This window comes from Polychytrium aggregatum (genome assembly GCF_025602895.1).
Source record: "Polychytrium aggregatum strain JEL109 chromosome Unknown BJ171scaffold_8, whole genome shotgun sequence".
NCBI classification, from domain to species: Eukaryota; Fungi; Chytridiomycota; class Chytridiomycetes; order Polychytriales; genus Polychytrium; species Polychytrium aggregatum.
In genome coordinates this window covers 1,037,864-1,061,251 of record NW_026516210.1, presented here as the reverse complement: position 1 = coordinate 1,061,251, position 23,388 = coordinate 1,037,864, and the positions used below count along the sequence as shown (strand labels likewise).

Below are 23,388 nucleotides of genomic sequence, written 5' to 3'. Positions count from 1 at the left end.
GTGCAGTGATTTTGATCCTTGCGTTGTCGTATTTGTTTTGCATGGCCCATGGCCCAACATACCAAAGGACGTCGAGCATCTTATGCCACAAGTCCATGAAGGGGGGAGCTTTGCCTCGATATATACAATACGCACTCAGTCCTTTCAGCAGCTCCATACAAAGCGCTTTCCTTGACGTCAAGATCGTCGGGCTGAACGAGTTTCCCTGTCTCCATGTGGGTCTTGGGTCGGACCTATGTGTGATCTGGGTCTTGGAGGTCCCAGCTGACGGCGATATTCGGGATCCAAATGGCGAGGAGACACACAGCATGTCCTCATGGAGAGAGAGTCGATGCTCCTGGGCGGCCTGCAGCCAGAGTCAGACATCTTCCCACAGCAACCTGATGCGTGATTCCGCCGTGCGAGAGAGATCAAACAAGCTTGCTTATGTGCCCTTCACGGCTCCAATGATGGGCAGACTTCCACGACAAAATACACCTGGATCTCCAGAAAATGACAGGCGCAGTGGCCAACCGGTATATTGGGCGGAGCTCATATCCAATCGATTTGCATGGGACACGATTTTGTCGGTGGATCTGTCGTTTGGGGGCCCCGGCTCCAGAGCCCCCTCAGTTCTTGCGCCAACCAGAGCCGATATGCTCAATGATCTTGGCTGCAGTTCGGTGGCCGCTGTGGTCAATGGCCAACGGAGGCTGCTCATTGCGCATTTCGTCGGCCTGGCGCACATACGTCTCCCATCGTCCCTGGAAAAAGTCCTCTTGCGGCATCTCGACGGCCCATCCGTGCTTCTTCATGAGCCTGTGGATGAGACCCTCTTCCTCGGCAAAGCCCGTTCGATGGACGTATACGAAGGGCCTGTGGTGAGCCACCACCTCGGAGCAGGTTCCATACCCGCACTTGCCCAGGACCACGTCGGCAGCATTGATGAGATCGGGGGCCCAGAAGCTCTTGGGGTCGATCGAAACGAGCGATCTGGCCGCAAGGTCTGCATGGCTTCCAGGCGACCCCGATGCTGTGACGATGCCGACCCAGCCTTTGGGCAGCTGGCCGTCCTTGGTTGAGCCGTGGCCAAACTCGAAGCCGCCAAAGGTGACCAACAGGACCTTTGCGTCATTGGAGATGCCAAGTTGCCCGCGGATAGCCTCTCGGGGCGTCCGGGACATGCGCACGACCAAAGGCAGGTCGATCAATTTTGGCTTGTGGGCAGTCAGCGGCGACGAGAGGGCAGGGGCATCGATAAAGCCCGGAAGCCGAAGAAAGTGGTCCATCTGCTCGTACATGCGCTGGCATTGTGCCGCCAGCTGTCGCTCGGGCTCGTTCCGAGCAATCGCAAGGAAGATGGCATCGAACGTGAAGTTGGAGACGACGAGCGTGGGGATCCCGAGAGTCTGCGTCGGATTCCATCGGTCCCGGAGTGGTCAGGCGGATGATTGGGATGAGAGCGCCAAGCGGAAGCCAACGGCATCCTCTGCGACCAAGGGTTTGCTTGGCCCACAAGCCTCACGGCTCGACACTACTTGCCTTTGCTGCCGCCAGCGGAACAAACGGCGCATCGAGGCAGACGGCACTCGGGCCGATGGCCTGCAGCCATGCAACTTCGTTCCGGATCGCTTGCTCCAAGCGGGTCGGTTCTAAAAAGCTCGCCAGGCTGGCGAGGGTCGCATCTTCATCAACGGTGATGGGGTCTCGTTGGGCAATCGACAAGTCAAACTCGGAGGCTTGGCGATGGATGAAACGGGCCGGGAACTGGCGGATCAGCTCCTGGAAGATGAAGAGAGGAGCGGGTGTGGCCACATGCACGATGCAGGTCGGGGCGTGTGCGAGGAGTGCATGGATGATGGCAAACGCTCGTCTGGGGGCGGCCGGAGTCGGACGATTGAATCGGTCAATGCAGCCTCGCCGTCGTTGATTCCAGCAATCGCACACTTGGAGTGGGTTTGAGGAGGAGTCCGACAGACGGGGCGGGCACGAGCAAGCGATATACACTCACGTTGAGTGGCCGAATCCTGGAGCGAAGAATATAGACAGCATATCGATCAGTGTTGCTCTGGCAGTGTGCCCTCCGGAACAATCGCAATCGTCACCAGCACCACCAGTGTCGATATCGTCGCTTGAAGCCACTCGCGCAATCGTAAACTCCAACTCTCTGCCAAACGGCTTACCATGGCCAGAGACATAGAAGCAGATCGCAAACTTTGAAATTGCGCTTGGCAAGCCAGTGGTTGCGGGGAAAAGCACGGCAGAGAACGTAAGTCCCACGAGGACACTTGCTGTTCGGAATGAGAATGCGCTTGCCGTGCACTCCGGGACGACGAAAACACCCAGGCCATCGTGCGCACCGAAAACAATGCTTGACGCCTTTCTGCGTTTTGGATCCATACCACATTGCCAAGATGGATTGGCGATGAAGACAAACCTGGGAACAGCCGGGGCGGCTGGGATGCGAATTTGGAGGCCCTCCAAGTATCTCCAGAGGGCGACTATGACCAAGGCCCCTTGTCGCCGCATCAGAGCGCACATCGCCCCTGTCCCTCGATTGTGCTCGCTTTCCATCCCCGACGCTGCACCACAGATGTATCCAAGCCTTCAAAGCCACCTTGACCTCCCGAGAATGGAATGTTCAGGGCGAGGAACAATAGAGGCAGCAGTCCAATCAGACCAGCATGGGCCGTGTGGTTGTGGTCAGCGGCCCCGGTGTGCGGGTGTCCGATGGATGCTTCAGACAGTAAGAGGCGACGGAAATTGAAACGGAGTTGCAGCCCCGGTCGAGCTGAACATGTGGAAACTGATGGTTACATCGGTAACCGGGGGACGGAGTGATCAAATGTAACAACTCGAGGAAGTGCTAGCCAACTGCAGAACCGAGCAAGGACCGATGTTTCGTCCTGTTGGTGCTTCGTTCTGTCGGTGCTTCGTTCTGTTGGTGCTTCGTTCTGTTGGTGCTTCGTTCTGTTGGTGCTGGCCCACATCAGCACGTGCCGATGCCAGCCGGCGAGTCGGAATGGTCTGCTGCCTCGATCGGTGTTCGTCGCTCCTGCACATCGTACACCAGCATCCCGCACCATCGTCTCGCCAACTGGCCAGTCAGATCAAATGTGGCTCCGTCTCGCTCATGCCCCAAGAATCTCACATGCCGTCTCTCGATGCAGCTGGAGGCCGGCGCTGGCTTCGCGACCCTCAGTCAGCGTCCGTTCATACACCATCCACAGCACAGGCAGCAACCGAACAATCCCCAGCAACAGCAGCAACAGCAGCATCCCCACCGCCGATGCCGACGACTCCTCACCGCAGCTTCGAGATCTGAGCAAATACACAAATGTCCTGGAGCGAGAGGGCTTCACCACGGCACAAGCCGAGGCACTGCTGACGCTGATCATCGAGGGGGTGGACGAAAGGTGGGTCGGCTGCTCCAGCCCATGTTGCTCCAGCCCATGTTGCTGCGATCTGTCGACATCGTGTCAGTGGTCAACGAACCCAGTTCATCATCCATTCGGCATCGTGAAAGCCCTCGCCCTGCTGATTCATCGGTTACGGATACCGCTTGTCCCAACCGTGACGGGATTCTGCTAGACTACCTGTGATGTATCTCCGCACGCTGACTGGTTTCTTTCTGCGGTTTTTGTTCAATGCATTGTGTGCCGACGTTTGTGACGGCCTTGCGGCTCGCCTCCGCGGCTTCGACCCGACCCACCCGACTCCATCTATGCTCGGCGACGGCAGCATGCAAAACATTAGCAAGAGTATGACGACCAAGGACGAGCAGCGACACACAAGCGATGAGATCAACCAAGAGTTCTCGCTGCTGCGGTCCGAGATTCAGTCGCTCTCGCAGCGAGACTTTGCCAAGCTGCGGTCCGAGATCGAAAAAGTCCTGGCGGAGGTGAACAAGATGAAGGAGTCGATTCAGGACGGCAGCTCCCGGGTGCACGCAGGAATCATGCTGGATGTCAATTTGGACAAGGGAAGAATCAAGGACGAGGCACAGCAGCTGACCCAGATGGTCGAGGGCGCCGAGAAGCGAATCGACCTCGAAGTGGATGCGCTGAAGGAGCGACTCGACAAGATAAAGCGGGACATGAAATCGGGGCTGTCTCGTAAGTGATGCGGCTGCGAGGATCGGGGACCTGATGCGAATGGCTGCTCTGCGACGGATCTGATGCCAACGTCGCGCCGGATGGTGGCAATGACGATGGCGACGGCGATGGCGATGATGTACTCGAGGCGAAGTTACCCTCGCTGACGACCCATTCATCGGCCAACTGGATGCGCAGAGTTTGTCGGCGTCTGCCTCGTCTTGTTTCTCGGTAAGTTGTCATGGACACCCGCACATGGCCATTCGATTTGGCTTCAGACTGGCCGAGGACATGGGATAGTAATCGATTCTGAAACCCCAACCGGTGGATCACGACAGGATGGAAAATCAACGTATTTTGGGTCGAGTACTCCCACCAACACAAACGAGAGTGACCCGGCTGCGGTCCAGCAATATAGCATGCAACTCAGCTAAACTCAATCAGTGGGCCAATGGCTCTCTGGCCGGCCCGAGACCGATTTGGTCTCCTTTTGTGACGACCCTCAGAATCTTCCCACCCTGGGGCTTTTGTTGCATCGACTTGGCTGTTGGAATGATGTGGACATGGGTGGCTGGCGTGGCTGTGGCTGAAAAAGTGCAGCGTGATTGGCCTGCCGCCGTCCAATCAGCGGCGCTCAGCAGAACACGCGCAGTCGACTGTTGGTGACACGCCGCATCAACACAAAGCAGTGGCTGTCGCAACGCGTTGGCCGGATTTGGAGGCGTGGTGTGACCGCGCGCCAGCCACAGAAACAATCAGGCTCGCCCACAACACCCACCAGCTGAATCGACAGTGAGGAGAAAACAGCCAGCAACATGGGCCGACAGCATTGATAGCAAACGACATCGATAAACAACAATCGATGCGACAGCCCCATCCAAGACCGGCAAGCATATCAATGTATTGATTTCACCCAACCGCAAGTACATCGACCACCTCAAGCACAGCAGCCACTGCAAGCAAACACAACAGCAGGCGCCGTGGCCACGTGCACCCCCCCCCCGCTGCCCTGATTTTGTTTCGTCGATCGGCCGTTTTGGCTTGTCGGCATCCTTCCGTCGCTCTCATCTCGGCTTGCACCAACTGCATCGGTAGGCATTGCGTGCATCGACGGGGCCCGTTTCCGTCGACAGGGATGGATTTCATAGGCACGCACAGGTTCCATCGGCACGATGGGCTCCACCGCCAATGCATCCATGTGCATTGGGCCCTGCGTCTCCCATCTGTGCTTGCCCAAGCCCGCTCGCCCATCCCTTGCCTCCCGCTAACGACTGCCGATGTGCATCGGTTTCTGCCAGCATTCTTGCAACCATGCGGACGAGACTGACGCCCCTGGGCCAGCGGGTCCTCTCGATTGGAGCACTCGTCCTGATCATCTGGGCAGTCTTTCTGATCCGGGCGTCCTCGCTCGACCGATCCAGCAGCGACTTCCACAAGGGCTGCACCGGCGGCGATTGCTGGCCCTCCCAAGAGAGTGGCCACGACCGCATCCAAGAGCAGCCTGTTCCGCTCTTCCCACCTCTGCCATCGTCTTCCCGGCCTGCTCCCGACAGCAGCAATGATGGCTCCCGACCCGAGGAACTCGTGCACAAATCGCCCGGCTCGGCCGAGCTCCAGCCCATCTTTGACGAGGACACTGCTCGCGTGCTGCGTGAGGCCGAGCGCCGACACATTTTCGTCGCTCGAGGGTTCAAGTTCTGCTCCATGCTCGACGGCGCAAGCTTCGACGGCATGGCCTATCTGCGTCCCTTCAACGGCTCTGTTGCCGACACTACCCCGACCATGAAGGAGTTTTGCAATCTCATCGACACCAAGGCCCAGGAGCTCTACAACTACGTCCGCGCTCACTACCACAACGTCTTTCCGTCGGTAAGGATCGTGTCCGACCCGGCACTCCCTCGTCGGCCTTTGTGCAGCGGAGAGCACAGCACAGATCGTCTGCATGATGTATGATGCCCTCGATCGTTGGGACATCCACCCGACTCTGTCGGCCCCTCTTGAACCGCCCTCCTTCGACATGCACCCGGCTGCCACATCGCTCGATTCGCCAGCGATTGTCCTGATTTACCGCCATTCCCGCCGCCCCATCCTCCCTCGTCCATGTCCGATCCCAGGATGGCAAGCGTCTTGCGTGCTACTCGGCCGCCGAGGGCTCCAACACCATCGTCAACTTCAGCCAGAAGCCGCTGCTGCTCTCCATCAACCCGATCCACTATTTCAAGCCCGTGATCCCGGCTCTCGTCCCGCACGAGTCGGTCATCCCCGGACCGCGCCGAAAGTACAAGATTGCGTACTTGCTGATGGTTCACGAGATCTCGGGATTCATCCAGCTCAAGTCGCTGATCGACAAGCTCGACGACGGCGACTCGATCACGCTCATCCACATCGATGCCCGCTCCAAGGAGCTCCGGTCCAAGGTCCAGGCGTGGCTGGCGAGCCGCCCCGGGGGTCTGAAGGAGGGAAACGTCTTTATCGCCCAGTACTCCTTCAAGAACGTCTGGGGACACATCTCCCTGGTGTTTACGCAGCTCTCTGGTTTCTACGAGCTCCTGGACCTGGCCGACTGGGACTATGTCATCAACCTCAGCAACTACGACTGGCCCCTGGCCCGCAACGAAGTTATCCACAAGACGCTGAGGGACGATGCTATGAAGCACCGCATCAAGGATGCCAACTGGATCGAGTACTGGCCCGAGACAGGTACGTTGCATCGTCAATCGCCACACTGCTCTGTCAATGGTGCGGCAGGAGTGCTGGTGCTGTTCTTGGTACTGGTCTCCTATACGGCTCGTGAGCACAGTGATGCAGCAGGCACTTGCGAGTTCCAAACACCGGTGTGGCCTCGGTTTGGAGGGAGGACCTCGTTGACTTCAGAGTCGGCGAATGCGTGAATCGCAAGTCCTAGTACGACTGGTCCGGTGTCACAATCGCCCAGCTCTGCGGCGTCTGTCATTTAGTGAGAACGACAGCCGTGGCCAACTCGACGATCGTGTTCCTACTGCTACACCGGCTCACGCTTCTCCCAATGTTCTACTGCATCCTCCATTCGAATCCTCGGTGCATACATCGATCCACGTTGATCATCACCGGCGCCGCACTGCCCTTCAAACAGATGATCTGGCCGAGCGCTTGTTCCGCCCGCACGTTGCCTTTGGAGACGACAACTGGGCCTACATCGGTCACCCCAAGGAGTTTGGCATCGTCTCGTGGCCGTTCTCCCACTGGAAGGCGTACAAACACCACCAGTGGATGATCTTGAACCCACACACGGTCCGCCACTTCCGCACCAATCTGGATGCCTTCAACCTCCTGGCATACATGGAGCACTCGTACATCCCCGACGAGTCCTATTTCGCCACGAGTAAGTATGCGTGCTGCGTTGGCGATCCAGAGCTGTTCGATGCTGTGTAGAACGACACTCCGATGCTGGATGGGACGGTGCTACAGCCCTTCTACTGTACTGGCGATATCTCCATCACGGCGAGCCATGAGACTGTTTGCCACTTGTCTGGCTGCGTTGTTGGCTCTGCTGCCTTCATCAGCGACTCTGGATGTGCGCAGCATTCACCGTCCGAGCACTGGCGTTGATTAGAGCTTTGTAGTGCCTCAGCATCACCTGTCAGTATCTCTGACGTCCGCTGCCATTGCCCATCACTCCTACCCCAATCCGACAGCAATGGTCAATGCCATCGAATTCAACAGCACCATCATCAAGGACATGAAGCGTTATCTGGCCTTTGAGGAAGGCAGCCCCCACCCGACATGGCTCAGTTACACCGACCGCCAGCATCTCAACCCCAATCCACTGTACTTCTACTCCAACTTCACGGGCTTCACATACTTTTTCTGCCGCAAGTTCAACGCCTTGGACTCAACCAAGAACCAGAAGAAGCTTCTTGACTGGATCGACTCGAACCTGTTTGACCCCAGCAACAACTCGCCCTGCGAGCCCGATCAGATCAGCTTCCGCCGCCACTGTCTGCTGCAGGCGCTCTCCAAGATTGCCGTGAACAACCAGGTGATTGTGATACCCACCAACAAGGCGTTCGTCAAGATCGCTCTGAACCTGGCATGCTCCCTCGCCCGCCAAGGGCTATACAATATCGTGTTCTGGTCGCTCGACATTCAGGCGCATGACACGCTGCTGGACAAGGGCTACGTCAGCCTCTTTGACTTTCCGGACTATGCCACCAAGCGGCGCGTCTATCGCCAGGACTACGACCTGGTCCGGATGATGCGCAACAAGCCCAAGGTCCTGGCCAAGCTGGTGGGCGCGGGATTCGACGTCTGGTTCCTCGACGGCGACTCGGTTGTGCTCCGGGACCTGACCGCCCTCCATACCACTGCCAACCCGACGGCGGATGTCTACATTGCCCTGGGCGAGAAGAAGAACGTGGGCCACGTCAAGCTGTCCTCGGGGCTCTCTCACAAACTGCCTGTTCTCAACGTCGGCACCATGTTCTTGAGAGGCAACGCACGGACCTATCGCTTCCTGCTGCAGGCCTGGAACGCCCTCAAGGACGATGGTGCGGCACCGGATCTGCAGGGCTTCACCAAGGTCTTGGGCATGGAGAACGAGGTGGTCTGGGTCGACGATCGCCTGACCCTCCGCAACGGCACCACCCTCCCGCCGGCCGGCAACGACCTCAAGGAGCGCGACGCATCTCCTGAACAGGAGAGCACCGAGGCGTCGCTTCTGCTGACTCCCGCAACGCTTCCGCCCTTGAAGAGCCTCGCTGACCGGACGAGGTTCACGTTCTTGGCCCAGGAGGAGTTTGTGAACGGCTATCTGCTCTTTGGCAGCGAAGCCAACGCACGCAAGGGCGACAAGAGCTTGGCATCTGGATCGCCGCCGACTGCTAACCAAGTCCACGACACAGCCGGCTACTCGATCATCCACGCTGACTGGGTGCCGGAGCCTGAGATTGCGCTGAGAAACAGACAGCTGTGGTTCCTCGGCCCCAAGGACCAGTGTCTCGCCAAGCCCGATTCCAAGACTGACGGTCGAGGGTCATTGTAAGGAACGATGCCGATGCGTCCTTCAAATCGCGAAGCAGAGTCGACGCATGCAGCACCACTCGATCGAAAGCCCCGCAGTGCATCTCCAGCCACTTTGGACTGTTGCGTCCACACCGCTTCCGCGCCTTGTCATATTACTGCCGCCCCGCACCAGACGAAACAGAAGTCAGAGCCCAACGGCCATTCATGAGACCAGCAACATAACCCAAAGCATAATTTCGTCAGCGAGCCACACCCTTTCCCTCCCCCGTCCTCTCTCTTCCTTCTTCGTTTGCCTTCCCTTTGGTTCTGCTGGTTTTGATCTCACTCGACCAACTCGCTTCGCTCTCCCACTATTATATATTTTCGCGCCATATCGCTGTCGATTTGTCGCTGCCGGTGAAATACGGCGTATCCCTCTGTCGACGGTCGTACTTGAAGCATGATCAATACAGTCTTGGTCACAAGCGGGATACATGCACTGTCCATCGCTACCCAGACCCAATAGGTGTGCTCAGGGTGCCTGGAAGCCAAGCGGCTCGAATCATCCGAGCGGTATGAATCCATAAAGTCATCCAGGTGTTGGAATACTTCGACACACTCCCGCATCGCGATATCAATGCCAGTCGATCGGCGCCGCAGGAGATCGATCGGGAGTGTTCAAGTCGACGCTTCCCGAACCGAAAACGAAGCGACTGCCAACGATGACCGAAAACAATCGCACTGCCGGCCCACTGGTGCTCCAGATGCCAGAGATAGAGGGATACCGTCGTCCCACTTTTTTTTTCCTCAGAATGATTGTATGAGGCAGATGATCTGACCAGCAATATCAAAGTTATAGAAAGGAAGAAAAAGAGTCACGCTTGGGGGGGAGTTGGTACTGGTCCATCCAATCCAAAAAAGAAAAAACAAAACAAAATGGAGGTGCGGTAGGATAGTCACATTCAAAGCACAAAACGAGTATCGGAGGGAGTCTAGCCTGAAGGAGAGTGTCAAGGGATACTTCGAAGGGAAAGGGACGGCACCACAATTGGAGAATATGGGTAAGAACGACCCCATCCCCACGATTTCTTCAAATCACCATCGCCTGCCTTTGTTGTTGCATCCACGTGTGCATCTTGAAGGGATTCGTGAGGAAGGACAGAGGAACGGAGGAGATACATGTGAACAGAGGGCCGCCCTCCCGTCCAAAACACTCACCCCCAAAGTAGTGCACATTGCATAGCAACCTTTGATAAACATAACATCGAAAACGAAACGAGAACGATTTGAATGATAGAGAAGACACCGGGTGCCAAAGGCCAAAGGCAAAGGTTCCAACATCGAGAGTGGATGCAGAAGGAAATAACATCACTCCCGAGTGCAGATTCGAAACATCAAGTGCAGGTCCGAGACATGATGGCTGTTGCCGAGAGAAAGGGCGAGAGAGAGGAACGACAAAATGGCACGGGGAAGAGGAGGCAAGGAACGAAGCAAGGAACGAAGCAAGGAACGAAGCAAGAAGGGGCACAGCAAAGTAGGGAAGAAATAGGCGCATGGATGATAGTGATGTTGTAGCAATTCAATGCATTATGAGGAGCAAAGTGTGAGCTGTGGAAGGGTCCGTTTCGTGGCTTGCGTGTCCGGAGGGCAGCCGGCTGATTGTGTTTGTACAGATAGTGCAGAGATATGTCGCCAACGGGGAAGGACGAAGATTGGTGAAAGCAGGGGTGGGGCAAGAAATGCGTATAAGAAGAGCTGTGGTTGTGAAGGGGTACTCCTCCACCCCCCCCTTCTAGCGGATCGAGGCCGGCTGCGACTTAAGCGAGTCGGCGCAATCGTTGGAGGCCGTTATCGAGGGGACTTGGTCTCTTCATTGCAACCCTGTGCAGACATCGATGTAGTTGTCGGTATGATGACGATCGCGTCTCCGGAGCATGGACCACGTTTCTGCCGAATACATATATTTTTGACCGTCCCTTGTTTTGTTGTTTCATATCGGTTTTTCTTGTCGCGGCTCGTCACCGTGTTGGCGAGGAAATAGGGTGTAGAGAAGAGAAGCTTTTGATGATAGTCCGTGATGCATCCGGTGCGCTTGTCTCTTGCATCAGTGTCGTGTGCTTGAGCCATGGTCCCGGTGAGAGGTATGGATGGAGCGGGTAGAGTTGTGTGTTTGAGCATGTTGTACGAAAGAAAGGGAGAGGAAGGAGGAAGGAGGAAGGAGGAAGGAGGAGAGGGAGAGGAAGGGGAGCGGCGAGAGATGCTCGGCCAATGGGCACATGCGGGCCCGTCTATGCAAAATCAAATCGGGCCTTGAGCTGCTGGCACCAGGGCCTCAAATCAACACTTGCGCCATTGCTGGCAAAGGGCTCCGCCTACAATGGCAGTGACGCATGGGGAAGAGCAGGCAAACGGGCGCAGCGTTGTGCGTGTTAGCTCAAGGTGAAACAGCGCAGGTCAGCACAATCACTGTACACTCCAGTGCAAAACAGCGCCATCCCAGCGTCGCAGAGAACACCCATAGGACACGCTGGAGTTGAAGCGGTGGAGATTCAAAAGCGGATCTCCGTCACTTACTTTGAGCTGGCGTAGCGATGCTCGCTCCTCGGGGTCCTTGAGCAAACTACGATCCACCGCAGGCGCAAAAGGCGAAGGAAAACAGAGCGGCGTCAGCTTCTGCACAGCTCCCAGATATGGCATGCGTCGAGGGGTCCCGCCGAGGGGTGGAAGAGCCAAGCGCATGCACAGCCAGGCGGACAGAGAAGCCAAGGAGGCCGACTCGGGCACGCTTTTGCACCGCCGTTGTCGATGGCCCCGATAATATCGGCTGGGACGAAGCGGCAACATACCATCTTTGGCAAAACACATCAAAGTTGGTCGAAAACAAGTCGCCGGGAAGCCTGGGGGCGGGCTCGGCCTCGATATAGCTCAGAAGATCGACAATGGAAGGAAGAGGGGGATGGTCCTCGGGAGGGAACGGGAAACGTCCCGTCGCGAGCTCCATCAGAGTCAGACCAAGACTCCAGATATCACTCTTGACAGAGTGCTCTTGGCCACCAGTGACTCGCTCGGGCTGAGTACGGCGGTGTTGTGTGTGGTAGACGAGTTGGTCGAGATGATTTGGGACAAGAACGAGCGAGACAGATCAGTCGGGGAGGTCAGGAACAAAAGGCTGGGCTGGTAGATGGGAGCAACGCTAATCGACAGGAGCAACGCTAATCGACAGAGCAGCACAGTTTGGTAGACGAGTGCAAGGATCATACAGGCAGATATCGCTGTGTTCCGAGAAAAGTCCGGGCCATGGTGCCGTTGATGAGCTCCTTGCTCACGCCAAAGTCGGCGATCTTGACCTCGCCATCGGTGTTCAAGAGAATGTTGCTGGGCTTCATATCTGCAATCCGTGGAGGAAGGGGTTCGGGGGATGAGTTGCTGGTCGAGGGATGGGCTGCTGGTCAAGGGATATGCAGCAGCCGAGCAGGAGAGTGGCGCTCCTTACCTCTGTGGACAATGTTGTGTTCCTCGCTCAGGTAGATCAGTCCTTCGAGAGCCGCAAAGGCGACCTTGGAGACGATGCGCTCGTCCAGCGGGCCAATGGCGGTGTAGATGCGGTCAAAGGATCCCAGATCCATATACTCCATACATATCGAGATCTCGCCCTCGTGGACAAAGCTCCCAAAAAACTTGACGATGTGAGGCGACTGGCACTTGCGCAGGATCCGAAGCTCTCGCAACACCCGTGCCTGGGTGCGCTCGGCCTGTGAAGCGTCCTCAATCGTTATGGTGACAATCTGTCAACGGATCGAGGGAGGCATGTTAGACGAGGCACTGGGAACATCACCACAGGGAGACAGCAGCGGTGTGCTGGTGGATAGGACGGTGATGTGGCAGAAAGGACGGTGGTGTGGCGGATAACACATGTTGCCCGCCTCCGGTGCTCATAGCATCTGATGGTGCATCTGCGGCTCAATCCTGGCCACTGTTTGCTCCCTCCAACCTCCAACCTCAACCTAAAGCCACAGCGGCTCCAGCCGTCACACCTCGACAGCGCTGCGACGGCGGGCCAGGCAGCAGCAAGTTGCCCAGCAAGCCGGAGGAGCCAGCAGAGGAGAGCTCACCTTGCGGGCCATGATAGTTCCGGAGTGGATGTGTTGCACTTTGTAGACAGAGCCACCGGAGCCAGAGCCCAGGTCGCCCACCCTGTGCAGCAGATGGTGGCGAAGCTTGAAGCGGAACGACTCTTGGTTGGTCAGCTCAAACTCCCCATCGTTGAAGGTTGGGGCAGGCCGAGTCGGGAAGTTGATGCTGACGCCGAGGGTGAGTCGCCGCGGACGCTTGCACGATGGCTCTGGGGAAGAATCGAGACGAGACGACATGGAGCGACAAAGAAGAGAGCAAGACAGGCAGAGACCGAGATGAGGATAGATTGGGAGCAGAGGCCGAGACCGGGAGCAAGCGGGGGGGGGAGACGAGAGCCGCGAAGGACAGACAGGGGCAAAGGCACGATGAGACGGACGATCCAGAAGAAAGGCCGAGGGCAGAGGCTGGGGAGCCACGTGAGGGCGGGCGATGTTTGCTGGTCGGGTGGCTGTGGTGTGATGGGTGTCGATGGTTGTCGGTGGGTGTCGGTGGGTGTTGAGTGTTAGTAGTTGTTGTCGTTGAGTGTTAACACCACTCACTCTCACACTGACACAAATCCGTCGCCGGGGTGGTGGCTTGCACCCCCTCCTCCATCCACGCCAGCGCTGCGTCCGAGTGGTTCCAGGCTGTGTTGTGCGATGGGCCCGCGCAGCACAGAGCCCACCCACCATCCAGCCCGTTCCCACAATTCCAAGTGCTCGCCGAGCCAGCTCGTGGCGTCGGCTCAGTCGCACCGATGACATACTGCTTGCTGCGATGCCAGGGTGCTTTCTGGGTCACCGACCGGCGCCACCGGACTGTGTGGTCGTCCCGCTGCTCGCCACCAAGAACCCAGAAACCGAAACGAGCAGTCCTTTCGCGGAATTGCGATATTCCCTTCTTGTTCAAGGCACATGGCACAGTCCAAGTGAGGGACCAACACGCATCGCTCCTCCTCTGATGACGGCGGTACTGCTTGCAATACTCGAGGCACGTCCCGCTCAACTTTTGTGTGCTAATAATACAAATCGCCGTAGAAGCTATCGCCAGAAGAGACCAACCAGTCAGTGTTGCCATCGAGGGGAAAGGCCGTGCTCATGTCTCCACGATGCAAGGCCATGCCATGCTCAGAGCATTCGCCGTCGTGGGCAGCGTATACACTTACTCTGCGAGCGAGCCAGACATTCGGTGTTTGGTGCACAGCTCCTCGATCGCATTGCGTCGGACCAAATGTCTATGGCCATGATGCAGGCCGGACGGACAAGCACACGGGGCAGATGGCAGCATGTGAGTCGTCGGCTCCAAGGGCTCCAAGGGCTCCAAGGGCTCCTCCATCACAAGCCCGACCTTCTTTCCCACCAGCAGCCGCGACCCCCCCCCGCCCGTCTCCTCGACTTACGGCTTGCGGTATCCGCCTTTGCGCAATTTGAAACTCAGGTGGGCCGAGATCGCCGTGCTTCGGACCAGCGTCCCGAGGGCATGCTGGCTGACGATCATTCCGTCCAGTAAGGGTCCAAAATACTGTCGAGGCGTTGGTTGGATTGCCATCGGCAGGTCGCAAGTACTCGGTTAGCGGGCGGCTCATCAACGCCTGCCACCCATATCTGTACTGCGGCATCAACAAGCTCGCTGACTATCCACGAGCCCATGAACTGCCCTCCCGCCACACAAAACTCATCCTCTGCTGCTCACCAGGTTCTCCTTCCACGTTTCCACCGTCACGATCCGGATCTCGTACAGCCCCGGTGTCTTGGCGAGCGGATGAATGACGATAAAGATCTGTCCGTTCCAGAGATGCTCGGGTTCGCCTGATACAGCCGTTGGGCCGGCCGCTGCATCGCCCGGTCGCTTCGCTGGCCCGCCTGTGCTGCCGCTGCTACTGCTGAAGGCAGGATCCCGGGGCTTGGGTGCTTCCTTTGAGACCGTGCTCTGCACCTCGGCAGTGTCTCCGCTGGTATCGTGTGTGATGCGCTTCTCAAAGTCCCCAACCGCCTCGTACATGGTCTTGCTTCCCGGCAGGCTCTGGCGCTTACGCTGCAGCTCCTCGTCTTGCGGCGACCGCCGCACCCGCGAGTCCCGGCCCTCAAGGTTGCTGCTGGCCAGCTTGGACTCGTTCTCGGTCTTGGAGAACCTTTTGATGACGTGGTCGAGCTTGTGGTTGTCCTCGATCCAGACAATGTACACAATATCGTCCTGGGCGACGTGCCCAAAGATCTCGCGCATGCCCAGGGGATGGTCCGGTGCCAGGGCCACTGGCGTGCCCAGAAGCGAGTCATTCTCGATCGGCGAGAGCCGAGCCGCTCCCCGGAAGTTGGACATGCTTGGCGACGTCGACCCCCAGCCGCTGCCCGAGGATCCCGTCGCTGCCGTCTGTACATAGAGTCCTCCGCCTCCAATGCTGCTGCTGCGGCTGTGGCTGTGGCTGTTGCTACGGCTGCGACTGATGCCGAGGCCGCCGGCTCCTCCGGGGGCAGCCGAATCGCCCATACTGGGGGACTGGAAGAGGCTCTCGGGCGTTTCGTACGGTAAATCCCCAGACGGCGATGGGAACGAGAGCCCCGAGGCGCTGTTGACGCTCGTTGGGATAGCAATGTTTGGTGTTTCGACGCCAACGCTGGTGTCGTGGATATAATACGGACAGTTGAAGATGATCTCCCAGTTGCGGTTCGCCCAGTAGGGTGCTGTCGAGCAGTACGTCTTTGAGAGCCGGCCCTTGTACCCTGGGTGGGTCTCGAGGTCGACCTGCCACCGGAGTATTGCAAGTGGACGGGCGGGAGAACAACGGTCTTTCAGCACAGTATCTCAACAGCCCGAACGATGGGACATGGGTGGACATCGATCGGCAGGTACAACGACATTGCGACTACGGCACCAGTCAACCGATAAAAACACCGCAAACGAGGCCACCAATCGATCAGCGTCCCGGCACCGCCCACAAACCGATTACATCAATCAACGCCGCCGTTTCAAGAGCCCATACGACCATGAAACGCAGCCGCACAGCCGGTGCTCTTGGCACAGAAACCCATCGGGCGCCATCTGTGGCAACATACGTACCGGCCACGCCAGCGAGGACATGAACTGCTTAAAGTCCGTGCTGATACCCTTTGGCGACAGAATGTCCTGGATGGTGTCCTTGCCCGATCGACAGAACAAAACACCAAAGCTCAAGCAGTCTCGCCTGCGACCCGATAGCAGAGCGAGGAGCGAGGAGATGAACAGTCAAATGACGCTGTGAGCCAAAGGGAGCGAATCGAAATCGAATCCGGCTGGCTGTCCCGAGCTATTCACACCACTCATATTTGCTCTGCTCTCTGCTCCCTGCTCCCTGCTCCCTGCTTCCTGCTCTGCTCTGCTCCCTGCTCCCTGGTCGATTCGATGCTCACTCCGGTAATGTGTCAAGCCGTTCGAGGTCCCGCAGGAACGAGTCGCTGATTTGCAAGGGCTTGAGCTTGGATCGGTGTTCGGGCGAGGCCAGCCCCGAATGGCCGAGATAGAGCCGGGATACCTGCGATCTGTCGGCGCACCGTCGCATCGATCATCCAAGCGCATCGATATGGAAGGCGTGAGAAGAGGGAGGCGCTGCCAGTGTGCCGGCCTGTGCTGGATCCGCATTTCCACAGTACCCCCTGGTCGCTCGACTGCGGTTTGCCGCTGCTGCTTTGACGATGCCAACAACGCCTGCTTACATGTGGTTCGGATCCATGAGATCAATGGGTGGCGTTGGATCGACCTTGACCTCGATGCCGGCATAATCATCACTTGTGGATGGACAGTTGTGACAGCAGAATCAGCCGAAATTGTCGCTGCTTGACCGTGACATACAACCAGCCACGACTACAACAGCCATCCCTTGATCCGCATCTTCCATCGACATCGTCCGTACTCGGCTCCCCATCTGCACCGCGTGCTTGAGTCACTCTGCCTATTCGAATCGGGGCGACTCGCTGGAGCGGCTGTCCCTCCATTTCCATCACCTACCTCTGCAGAATCTCCGTTCGCCATCCCCGCTCCTTCTCTGTAAACTCTTGCGTCTTTTGGTGATACGCGTTGTATGCCTCTTTGATCTCGGCGCTCTCGTCAAAGAGCGTCTCGATATCCGGTATGGATGCCTCGTTCACCGCCACGGCTCTCTCGATGGTGCAGTTGTTTGGGCTGTACGGCAGCTCAGTGGGGATGAAGTGGTACGAGTCGTGCTCGAGTTCATCGAACAGCTCGGACGAGGCCAAGACATCCTCGGGCTTCTCAGGCTTTTCGGGCGCCAGCAGCGCCAGCGCTTTCTCATCGAGGTACTCCAGCCGAGATTTCCACGAGTACTTGCCGCTCGAGTCTCGGATCAGAATCGTCAGCTCCGGGAGACATTTGTCCTGCTTCCACCGGTTGGCTTCGTCTGTCGCCTGCCCGTCGGGCTCGGCGGAGCTGTCTTGTTCCTTTCGGTGGAATGGCTCGAGTTGCATGTCGCCATGGTCGCCAGGCTGTTGGTAGGCCCACGGGGGGCGCTCAACGACACAGAGAATCACTCTATGGTCGTATGCATAGTACCTCAGGAACCGCCTGTACTCCGAGAGGGCAATACCGTTCCTGAGAACGAGATCCTGGGTCGGCCCTTCGGCCTCGCCACTGACGGGCTGGATCCTGGGCCGTGGGCCGAGCAGCTTGTCCCGCTCCGATAGCATGCGCTTGACCTCGGCCTCCTCGTTCCACAGGGTGCTGATCCGGCTGACGCCTGTCGTTTCGTTCACGGGCGGAAAGTTGTTCAAGTGGTTGGCCAGCTGCACCAGTGCCGCCTCGGCTGCGCCCTTGATCATCATCTCGGCCGAGAGCGTGGCAAAGGTGGGCAAGCCCAAGCCGCCGTCCGTCGTGCCAGTGCTGACCCCGGTCGAGGAAGGCGCCGTCTTTTTCTGGAAGAGCTTGGTGCCAGTGCGGTTATTCTTCTTCTTGTCGAGGCTGCGCTCGATCGAGGCCACGATGGCCGGGACTTTTTCGTAGATGGGGATCGATGCTATCACGGCATTGGCAGAGGCCAGGATCGGCGTCGACGGCGAGGTAGAGGCAGCCGCGGACGCTGTTGCAGTCGCAGCTGTAGATGCAGCCGGGGCTCCAAGCGTCACCGCTGCCGTCGTCGAGGGGGCTGCTGCCGCTGTCGCGGTCTGAATGACGGTTGAGAACTCGTCATCGCGATCGAGGAGGCCGATGCCTCGACAGAGCGTCCCGATCACCACCTTGGTCACGGTCTTGTCGTTCAGAAACCACTCGCCGAGCAAAACCCATCGGATCATGCAGTCGTACGCTCGCGAGATGACCACTTGGTAGGCCTGCACCGGTACACGAGTGAGTGAGTGAGTGAGTGAGTGGAGGCATTACCAAGGACACTACGACTCGATACTGCCGGGCTCGACCAGGACGATTTCACCTACCACTGTATTGTCTTCCATAAGCAAGATCTCAATCAGTCGACAGAGCGCCAGGACCAGTTCCCTTGGACAACCCTAGCCGCGATGTTTGGTTCAGTGTCAGCGGTTCATTGTAGGCACGCAGCCAGCACTCAGCTCTTACTCGTCCAGCACGCAGCTCACAGCTCACAGCTCGCGCGTAGCCAGTATTCAGGCAGACACCACACGCCCCTTACCGGATTATCTCGAATGACGTGCTTGTACAAGTTTCCTAGCTGCAGAAGGGCGTCGAACGAGTACAATACCACTTCCGAGTTGCAGACGCCGGTGCACGCCTGCACAGTTGAGGTCCGGTCAGAGTCCAAATCCCACACTCGTCTGATCGACCCCCTTCGGCATCTCCCTCTCTCACCAGCACTCCCTCGCTCCATCTCGATCTCGCACACACACATATCACTTTGCATGACTCGCAATCCTCTCTACACTACCTTTTCGTGGATGTGCTTGATAATGAAGGCAGGAAGGCCCGGACAGAACTCGCCTTCTTCGAGCGCAAAACACGTCAGGAGGTGAATCGCGTACTTGCAGTTCGGGGCAAAGGTCTCGATCATCATGGTTGAGATGAGAATGTCGAGGACATCGCACTTGAGCTGTCATCCACATCCAGAGCCCCCGGTTCACGTTCCCCACCATCACCACCACCACCACCACCGGCCGAGAAACCAACATGTCAGTCAAATTCTTTGGCTGAGTCGCGAGCTGTTTCACCACAACACAGACAAAGCACCCGCAGAACCAATCATGGAGAGCAGCGTTGCCAAAGCGCCAATTCACACAAAGTGAATATCGTTACCAGTCGAAACTCCATCGATTGTGATCGATCTGCTGCCGTCTGTTGAACTAGAAGCAACAGTTGCTGTGTGACGTCGTTCACGCCGTACAGCGCATGGATCTTGGCAATCCTCTGTGTTACAGATAGAATCAACCGTTTCGAATCATCGAACGCTTTGTGGGCTGAGGTGTGGAAGCCAGCCGACACCAATCCCATTACAGAGGCGCCGCTCTCTCGCAGCTCCATCCGATGAGTCATCACCCAAGCCGCACCTGTTTAGACGGCTCGTCTTGAGCGAGTGTCGCAAACTTGACCTGGGCCCAGATCGGCGGCGGAACGCTGATGGCCTCAAAGTGGCTGAGGAACGGGGTGATGGTGCCCATGATCTTGAGTGCCGCCGTGCGCAGATCGTCGGCGGGAAGGTCGAACCCGGTCTGCAGCATCGGAAGCACACGGCGAATTGCCACGATCATGTGTGGGATGGTCATCAGTGCACCGTTGAGCTCGCGGATATAGAATGTCGGCATATTCAGCAGAATCGCCGTCACTGAGAACGGGTCGCTTTGCAGACCCTGTGGACAGAGGAAGGAACCCAGGCGAGATTGGCCAGAACAGAAGCATTAGCGAGTCGAGGCGACACACACTGAAGTGAAGGTGAGAGAGAGCACGGCTTTGTCGAGCAGAAACAGCTGGCTTGCTTCGAGCAGGCAGAGGAAGGAGCTGCTCAGCGTAGCACAGATCCGTGATGCCGTACATGTATCAAACAGTGGTAGAAGCGATCCAAGTAGAGCTGCAGAAACAAGTTGCGTCGCTGCGGTTGGCAGACAATGCGACACAAGATCTCAAAGGCTATGGCTTTGCCTTTGTTGAATCTGCGGCATCGAGCAAGCACGGTCACTCATCCAGAAGCACGGTCGCTTGTATAGAGCAATTGCTCTGCCTCATCACTAGGCTGCTGTTTGTGCTTGATTGCCGGGCTGTCGCATCCCAGCAGGCTCACTTACTCAGACTGCTGCTTCGTCGTTGCTTCGAACAGCCACGATCCAAACATGTGCAACAGAGTATTTCCATCCGGCACCGTGGCATTCATCAACTTCACGCTGTCCGTCTCGATCCCGATGGCGTGAAACTCGCCAACCACCTTGGAGATGCCCTGATAGATGCAAGCCAGACCCTCTTCGGTTGGTGCCATTTCCGCCCCTCACCTCCATCCGCAAGTGCTGGTGGTCTGCGGGCATCGACTGCGGAGCTTACCCTGATGGCTTCCTCAAAGTTGCGAAATGGCAGCATATTTGGATTGCCAATCATATCTGGTGTGGGTTACAGCACGCATAAGTATCACATCCCAAACGTTAGCCAGCTGTGATAGCCCAAGCTGTTCGCGATTGCATCGCTATGCTTGCTTCCGCCAAACCGATGATATCCCAGATTCAAAACATTCATGACAGACGAACAGAGCAAGTATACTTTCAAGCCCTCAGCAGTCGCCAGCTCCAGCCTCGGCACTCACATATCATCTGGTGCCAGGCGTAAACCACAAACTTGGGAGGCAGATCCAGATCGATCGTGTATCCGTCGCTGCGGGTGATGACGGCAAAGCAAGCCCTCGTGAGACGACGACGACGATGATGATGAACCTCCTTGCCGCTGACGCCATCTCAGCCTCGTTTGTACCGCCGCGGCCACACTGTGCCCCAAGCCGCCACTCCAAGTGCACAACGAGTCCGTACACATAGATGATCACCCGCTCGGCGCCTTCTGGTGGCCCGTAAAGCTGGCCGATCACTCTCCGGGATAGCGCCAGTATCGTGGCATTCCACTGGGTGACCACATCCAGCCTATGCGTCCATCGGCTGAAAAATTTCTGTTTGTTGAATGAGTTGGTGAAGGGAGGGATCAGAACTGCAGACTGGAAGGCAGCCGGGTTGAAACGGGACGCCGAACATGCCGCCGAGTCGGTCAGGAGGGGATTCTGTGCAGAGAGCGTTCCACTTGCCTTCAAATAGTCCCACATCTCAATCTTGGTTATCTTTGATCTCAGCCACAGCTCGATCGTCACCTAGAAGCACCGTTACGGCATGAGCAGGCATCCGTCTTCAGTGCCATAGACCCACCAGCGGATCCCCGATCGATGTTGTTCTCGATGGCATAGGAGCTGGATCATGGATCACTATCGCCAGTCGTGACTCGTTCTGCTGATGGACACACATCCAGACGCACATTCCGGCGCTGGATGCGCATCCATCCTTATCCAGCGCACACCTCGACGCATCGGCCCGCATCTGGTGCATGTACCGAAGCACCTACCCACATCCCAACCACACACGCCCATATTACCACCACTCTGGCTGCTCACTCTCGCAACCTACCCGGACCAGGTGCTTGCACAGGCAGTCGCCCATGATGGGGCCAGCCTCTTCCTCGACAACAAGGGCGAGTTTGTCGGACTTTGGCCCACTGCTCACAATCTTGCGCTTGCTGTCTTTGCGGGCGAGCGGCTCGCTCAGCAGCCGGTCGCACATGCCCAGAAGCACTTTCAGCAGCAGGATCCAGGTTGCCTCCGAGAACGCGTGGCCCGATTGACGACCAAAGATCGCCAGCACCTTGAGGATAGTGCGACAAAGCTCGACCTGGATCGCCGAGACGTTAAAGTCCTCGATCTTGGAGTTGTTTGGGAGCTCACAGTGCGTTCGGGGTTCAAAGAGCAGCGAGAAATGCGAGAAGATGGACTGCAGGGGCACGCAAAGGCACTGCATGTCAGCAATTCTTCAGAGCACACGATGCGACGGTGATGGCTGCAATTGAGACGGTCACCCAGCGCTTGGAGCAGAGGCCGTCGTGTCGAGTCTCCACGGGATTCGTCCGAATGTGCACATCCTTTCATGTGCCTGAGCGCCGTCATCGAATTATGCGACTCTGCCAGTATCCGTGCAGTCCGACTCGAAGCATTGTGGTCGAACTGGTCGTCTCGGAAGTTGAATGCGCCCTTCGCGACAGGCACAGACTCACCTGCCAAAAGTTCTGTCGAATCTGGTCGTCCTCGATCTGCTTCATCGCGACAGGGAGGCTGTCTTCCTCAAGCAGCCAGTTCGAGTACACCGAGATTGTGCTTTGGATCACGAGAAAGTCCTCGATAGGCAGCGCAAAGCCCTGGCCGACAATCTCCATCACCCAGCGCACATGGGTGGGAGAGGTCAGCAGGTTTTGCGGCTCCGCGACGAGGTTTTGGTTTGGGAGCAGGCATTGGCTGACTTCGTGGACGAGCTTCTTCCGAACGGCCAGCGGGAAGCGCGAGAGTACCGATTTTTCTGTTGCGGTCGAGGCGCAGATCCAGCGATGCGGTTGGTAGGGATCGAGAGATTGTCCAGCAGCGATTAGCGAGGAGGATTGCCTGAGCGGCCCAGAATATAGTGGATGCTCGTTTCATTGCCTATATCTGAACCGAAGCGCAGATATGCGCACTCACTTGGGTCGCGCGGCAGCAGGCCCAGCTCGGCTATCCGGTCCAGAAACATATCGTCGACAATCGCTCGCGACAGACGAAGCGAAACCGAGCAAGCAAGCAAGCAAGAGGCGATATCACAGGCAGAAAGGCAGCGGCCAGGGCAACCGAGGGCCGAGAAAACCCGCGCGATGCGCTGTCGTCAGATCGAGGGATCAGCACATTGGCCGATGGAGTCCCTCAATCCCAGCGAGCGGATGTGGCCGGGTGTGATTCGGATGGCAGGGACAGCGAGGGCAGCAGAGTCAGTCGATGTTGCGCCGATGCCGAGCATGATATGGTTCTTGGATGGGCAAGCCGAGCTCGACATGCTCTCGCCACCCTGGCCATCGACAATGTTGCTGGAGCATGGGGCGGTGGCGGATGTTTGGTTGGCTCGGAGAATGGGACAAACAAACTGCCAGTCTGGAAGTGTCGTCAAAACGCTCCGATCATCGCACACCAATTCCCACGGCTTGAGCATCCGCTCGGCACATCACTCGGGCGGCCACCAAG

The 23,388-nt window shown here is 57.5% G+C and overlaps 5 protein-coding genes across 5 annotated transcripts; 2 read left to right on the top strand and 3 right to left on the bottom strand.

Annotated features, from left to right (window-relative positions):
- Positions 1–472: 472 nt before the first annotated feature.
- BJ171DRAFT_494769 (uncharacterized protein) lies at positions 473–2,876 on the bottom strand. Its single transcript, XM_053110043.1, has 5 exons — positions 2,382–2,876; positions 2,163–2,206; positions 1,991–2,006; positions 1,522–1,852; positions 473–1,388 (listed from the first exon to the last, which is right to left on the bottom strand). Exons 1-5 carry the CDS (start codon positions 2,384–2,386, stop codon positions 609–611), a joined length of 1,176 nt encoding a protein of 391 aa, XP_052969488.1. The 5' UTR covers positions 2,387–2,876; the 3' UTR covers positions 473–608.
- Positions 2,877–3,093: 217 nt separating this feature from the next.
- Positions 3,094–4,102, top strand: BJ171DRAFT_421111 (uncharacterized protein; the record flags this gene model as incomplete). Its single annotated transcript, XM_053107471.1, has 2 exons — positions 3,094–3,395; positions 3,721–4,102. 2 exons carry the CDS (start codon positions 3,094–3,096, stop codon positions 4,100–4,102), a joined length of 684 nt encoding a protein of 227 aa, XP_052969487.1.
- A 1,001-nt stretch (positions 4,103–5,103) lies between these two features.
- On the top strand, positions 5,104–9,179 carry BJ171DRAFT_494765 (core-2/I-branching enzyme-domain-containing protein). Its single transcript, XM_053110042.1, has 5 exons — positions 5,104–5,164; positions 5,372–5,942; positions 6,188–6,773; positions 7,186–7,434; positions 7,748–9,179. The coding sequence occupies exons 2-5, from the start codon at positions 5,385–5,387 to the stop codon at positions 9,091–9,093; spliced, it is 2,739 nt and encodes a 912-aa protein (XP_052969486.1). The 5' UTR covers positions 5,104–5,164; positions 5,372–5,384; the 3' UTR covers positions 9,094–9,179.
- A 2,080-nt stretch (positions 9,180–11,259) lies between these two features.
- On the bottom strand, positions 11,260–13,613 carry BJ171DRAFT_494759 (kinase-like domain-containing protein). The gene is made up of 6 exons (XM_053110041.1): positions 13,166–13,613; positions 12,547–12,838; positions 12,314–12,441; positions 11,900–12,123; positions 11,628–11,673; positions 11,260–11,425 (listed from the first exon to the last, which is right to left on the bottom strand). Exons 1-6 carry the CDS (start codon positions 13,421–13,423, stop codon positions 11,342–11,344), a joined length of 1,032 nt encoding a protein of 343 aa, XP_052969485.1. The 5' UTR covers positions 13,424–13,613; the 3' UTR covers positions 11,260–11,341.
- Positions 13,614–13,969: 356 nt separating this feature from the next.
- Positions 13,970–23,126, bottom strand: BJ171DRAFT_494756 (uncharacterized protein). Its single transcript, XM_053110040.1, has 22 exons — positions 22,858–23,126; positions 22,401–22,699; positions 21,761–22,120; positions 21,388–21,450; positions 21,122–21,255; positions 20,902–20,969; positions 20,646–20,701; positions 20,396–20,544; positions 20,146–20,263; positions 19,664–19,963; positions 19,413–19,523; positions 19,048–19,209; positions 18,796–18,894; positions 18,584–18,655; positions 17,148–18,481; positions 16,856–16,927; positions 16,553–16,681; positions 16,224–16,347; positions 14,859–15,908; positions 14,566–14,687; positions 14,332–14,400; positions 13,970–14,206 (listed from the first exon to the last, which is right to left on the bottom strand). Exons 1-22 carry the CDS (start codon positions 22,904–22,906, stop codon positions 14,182–14,184), a joined length of 4,965 nt encoding a protein of 1,654 aa, XP_052969484.1. The 5' UTR covers positions 22,907–23,126; the 3' UTR covers positions 13,970–14,181.
- Positions 23,127–23,388: the final 262 nt, after the last annotated feature.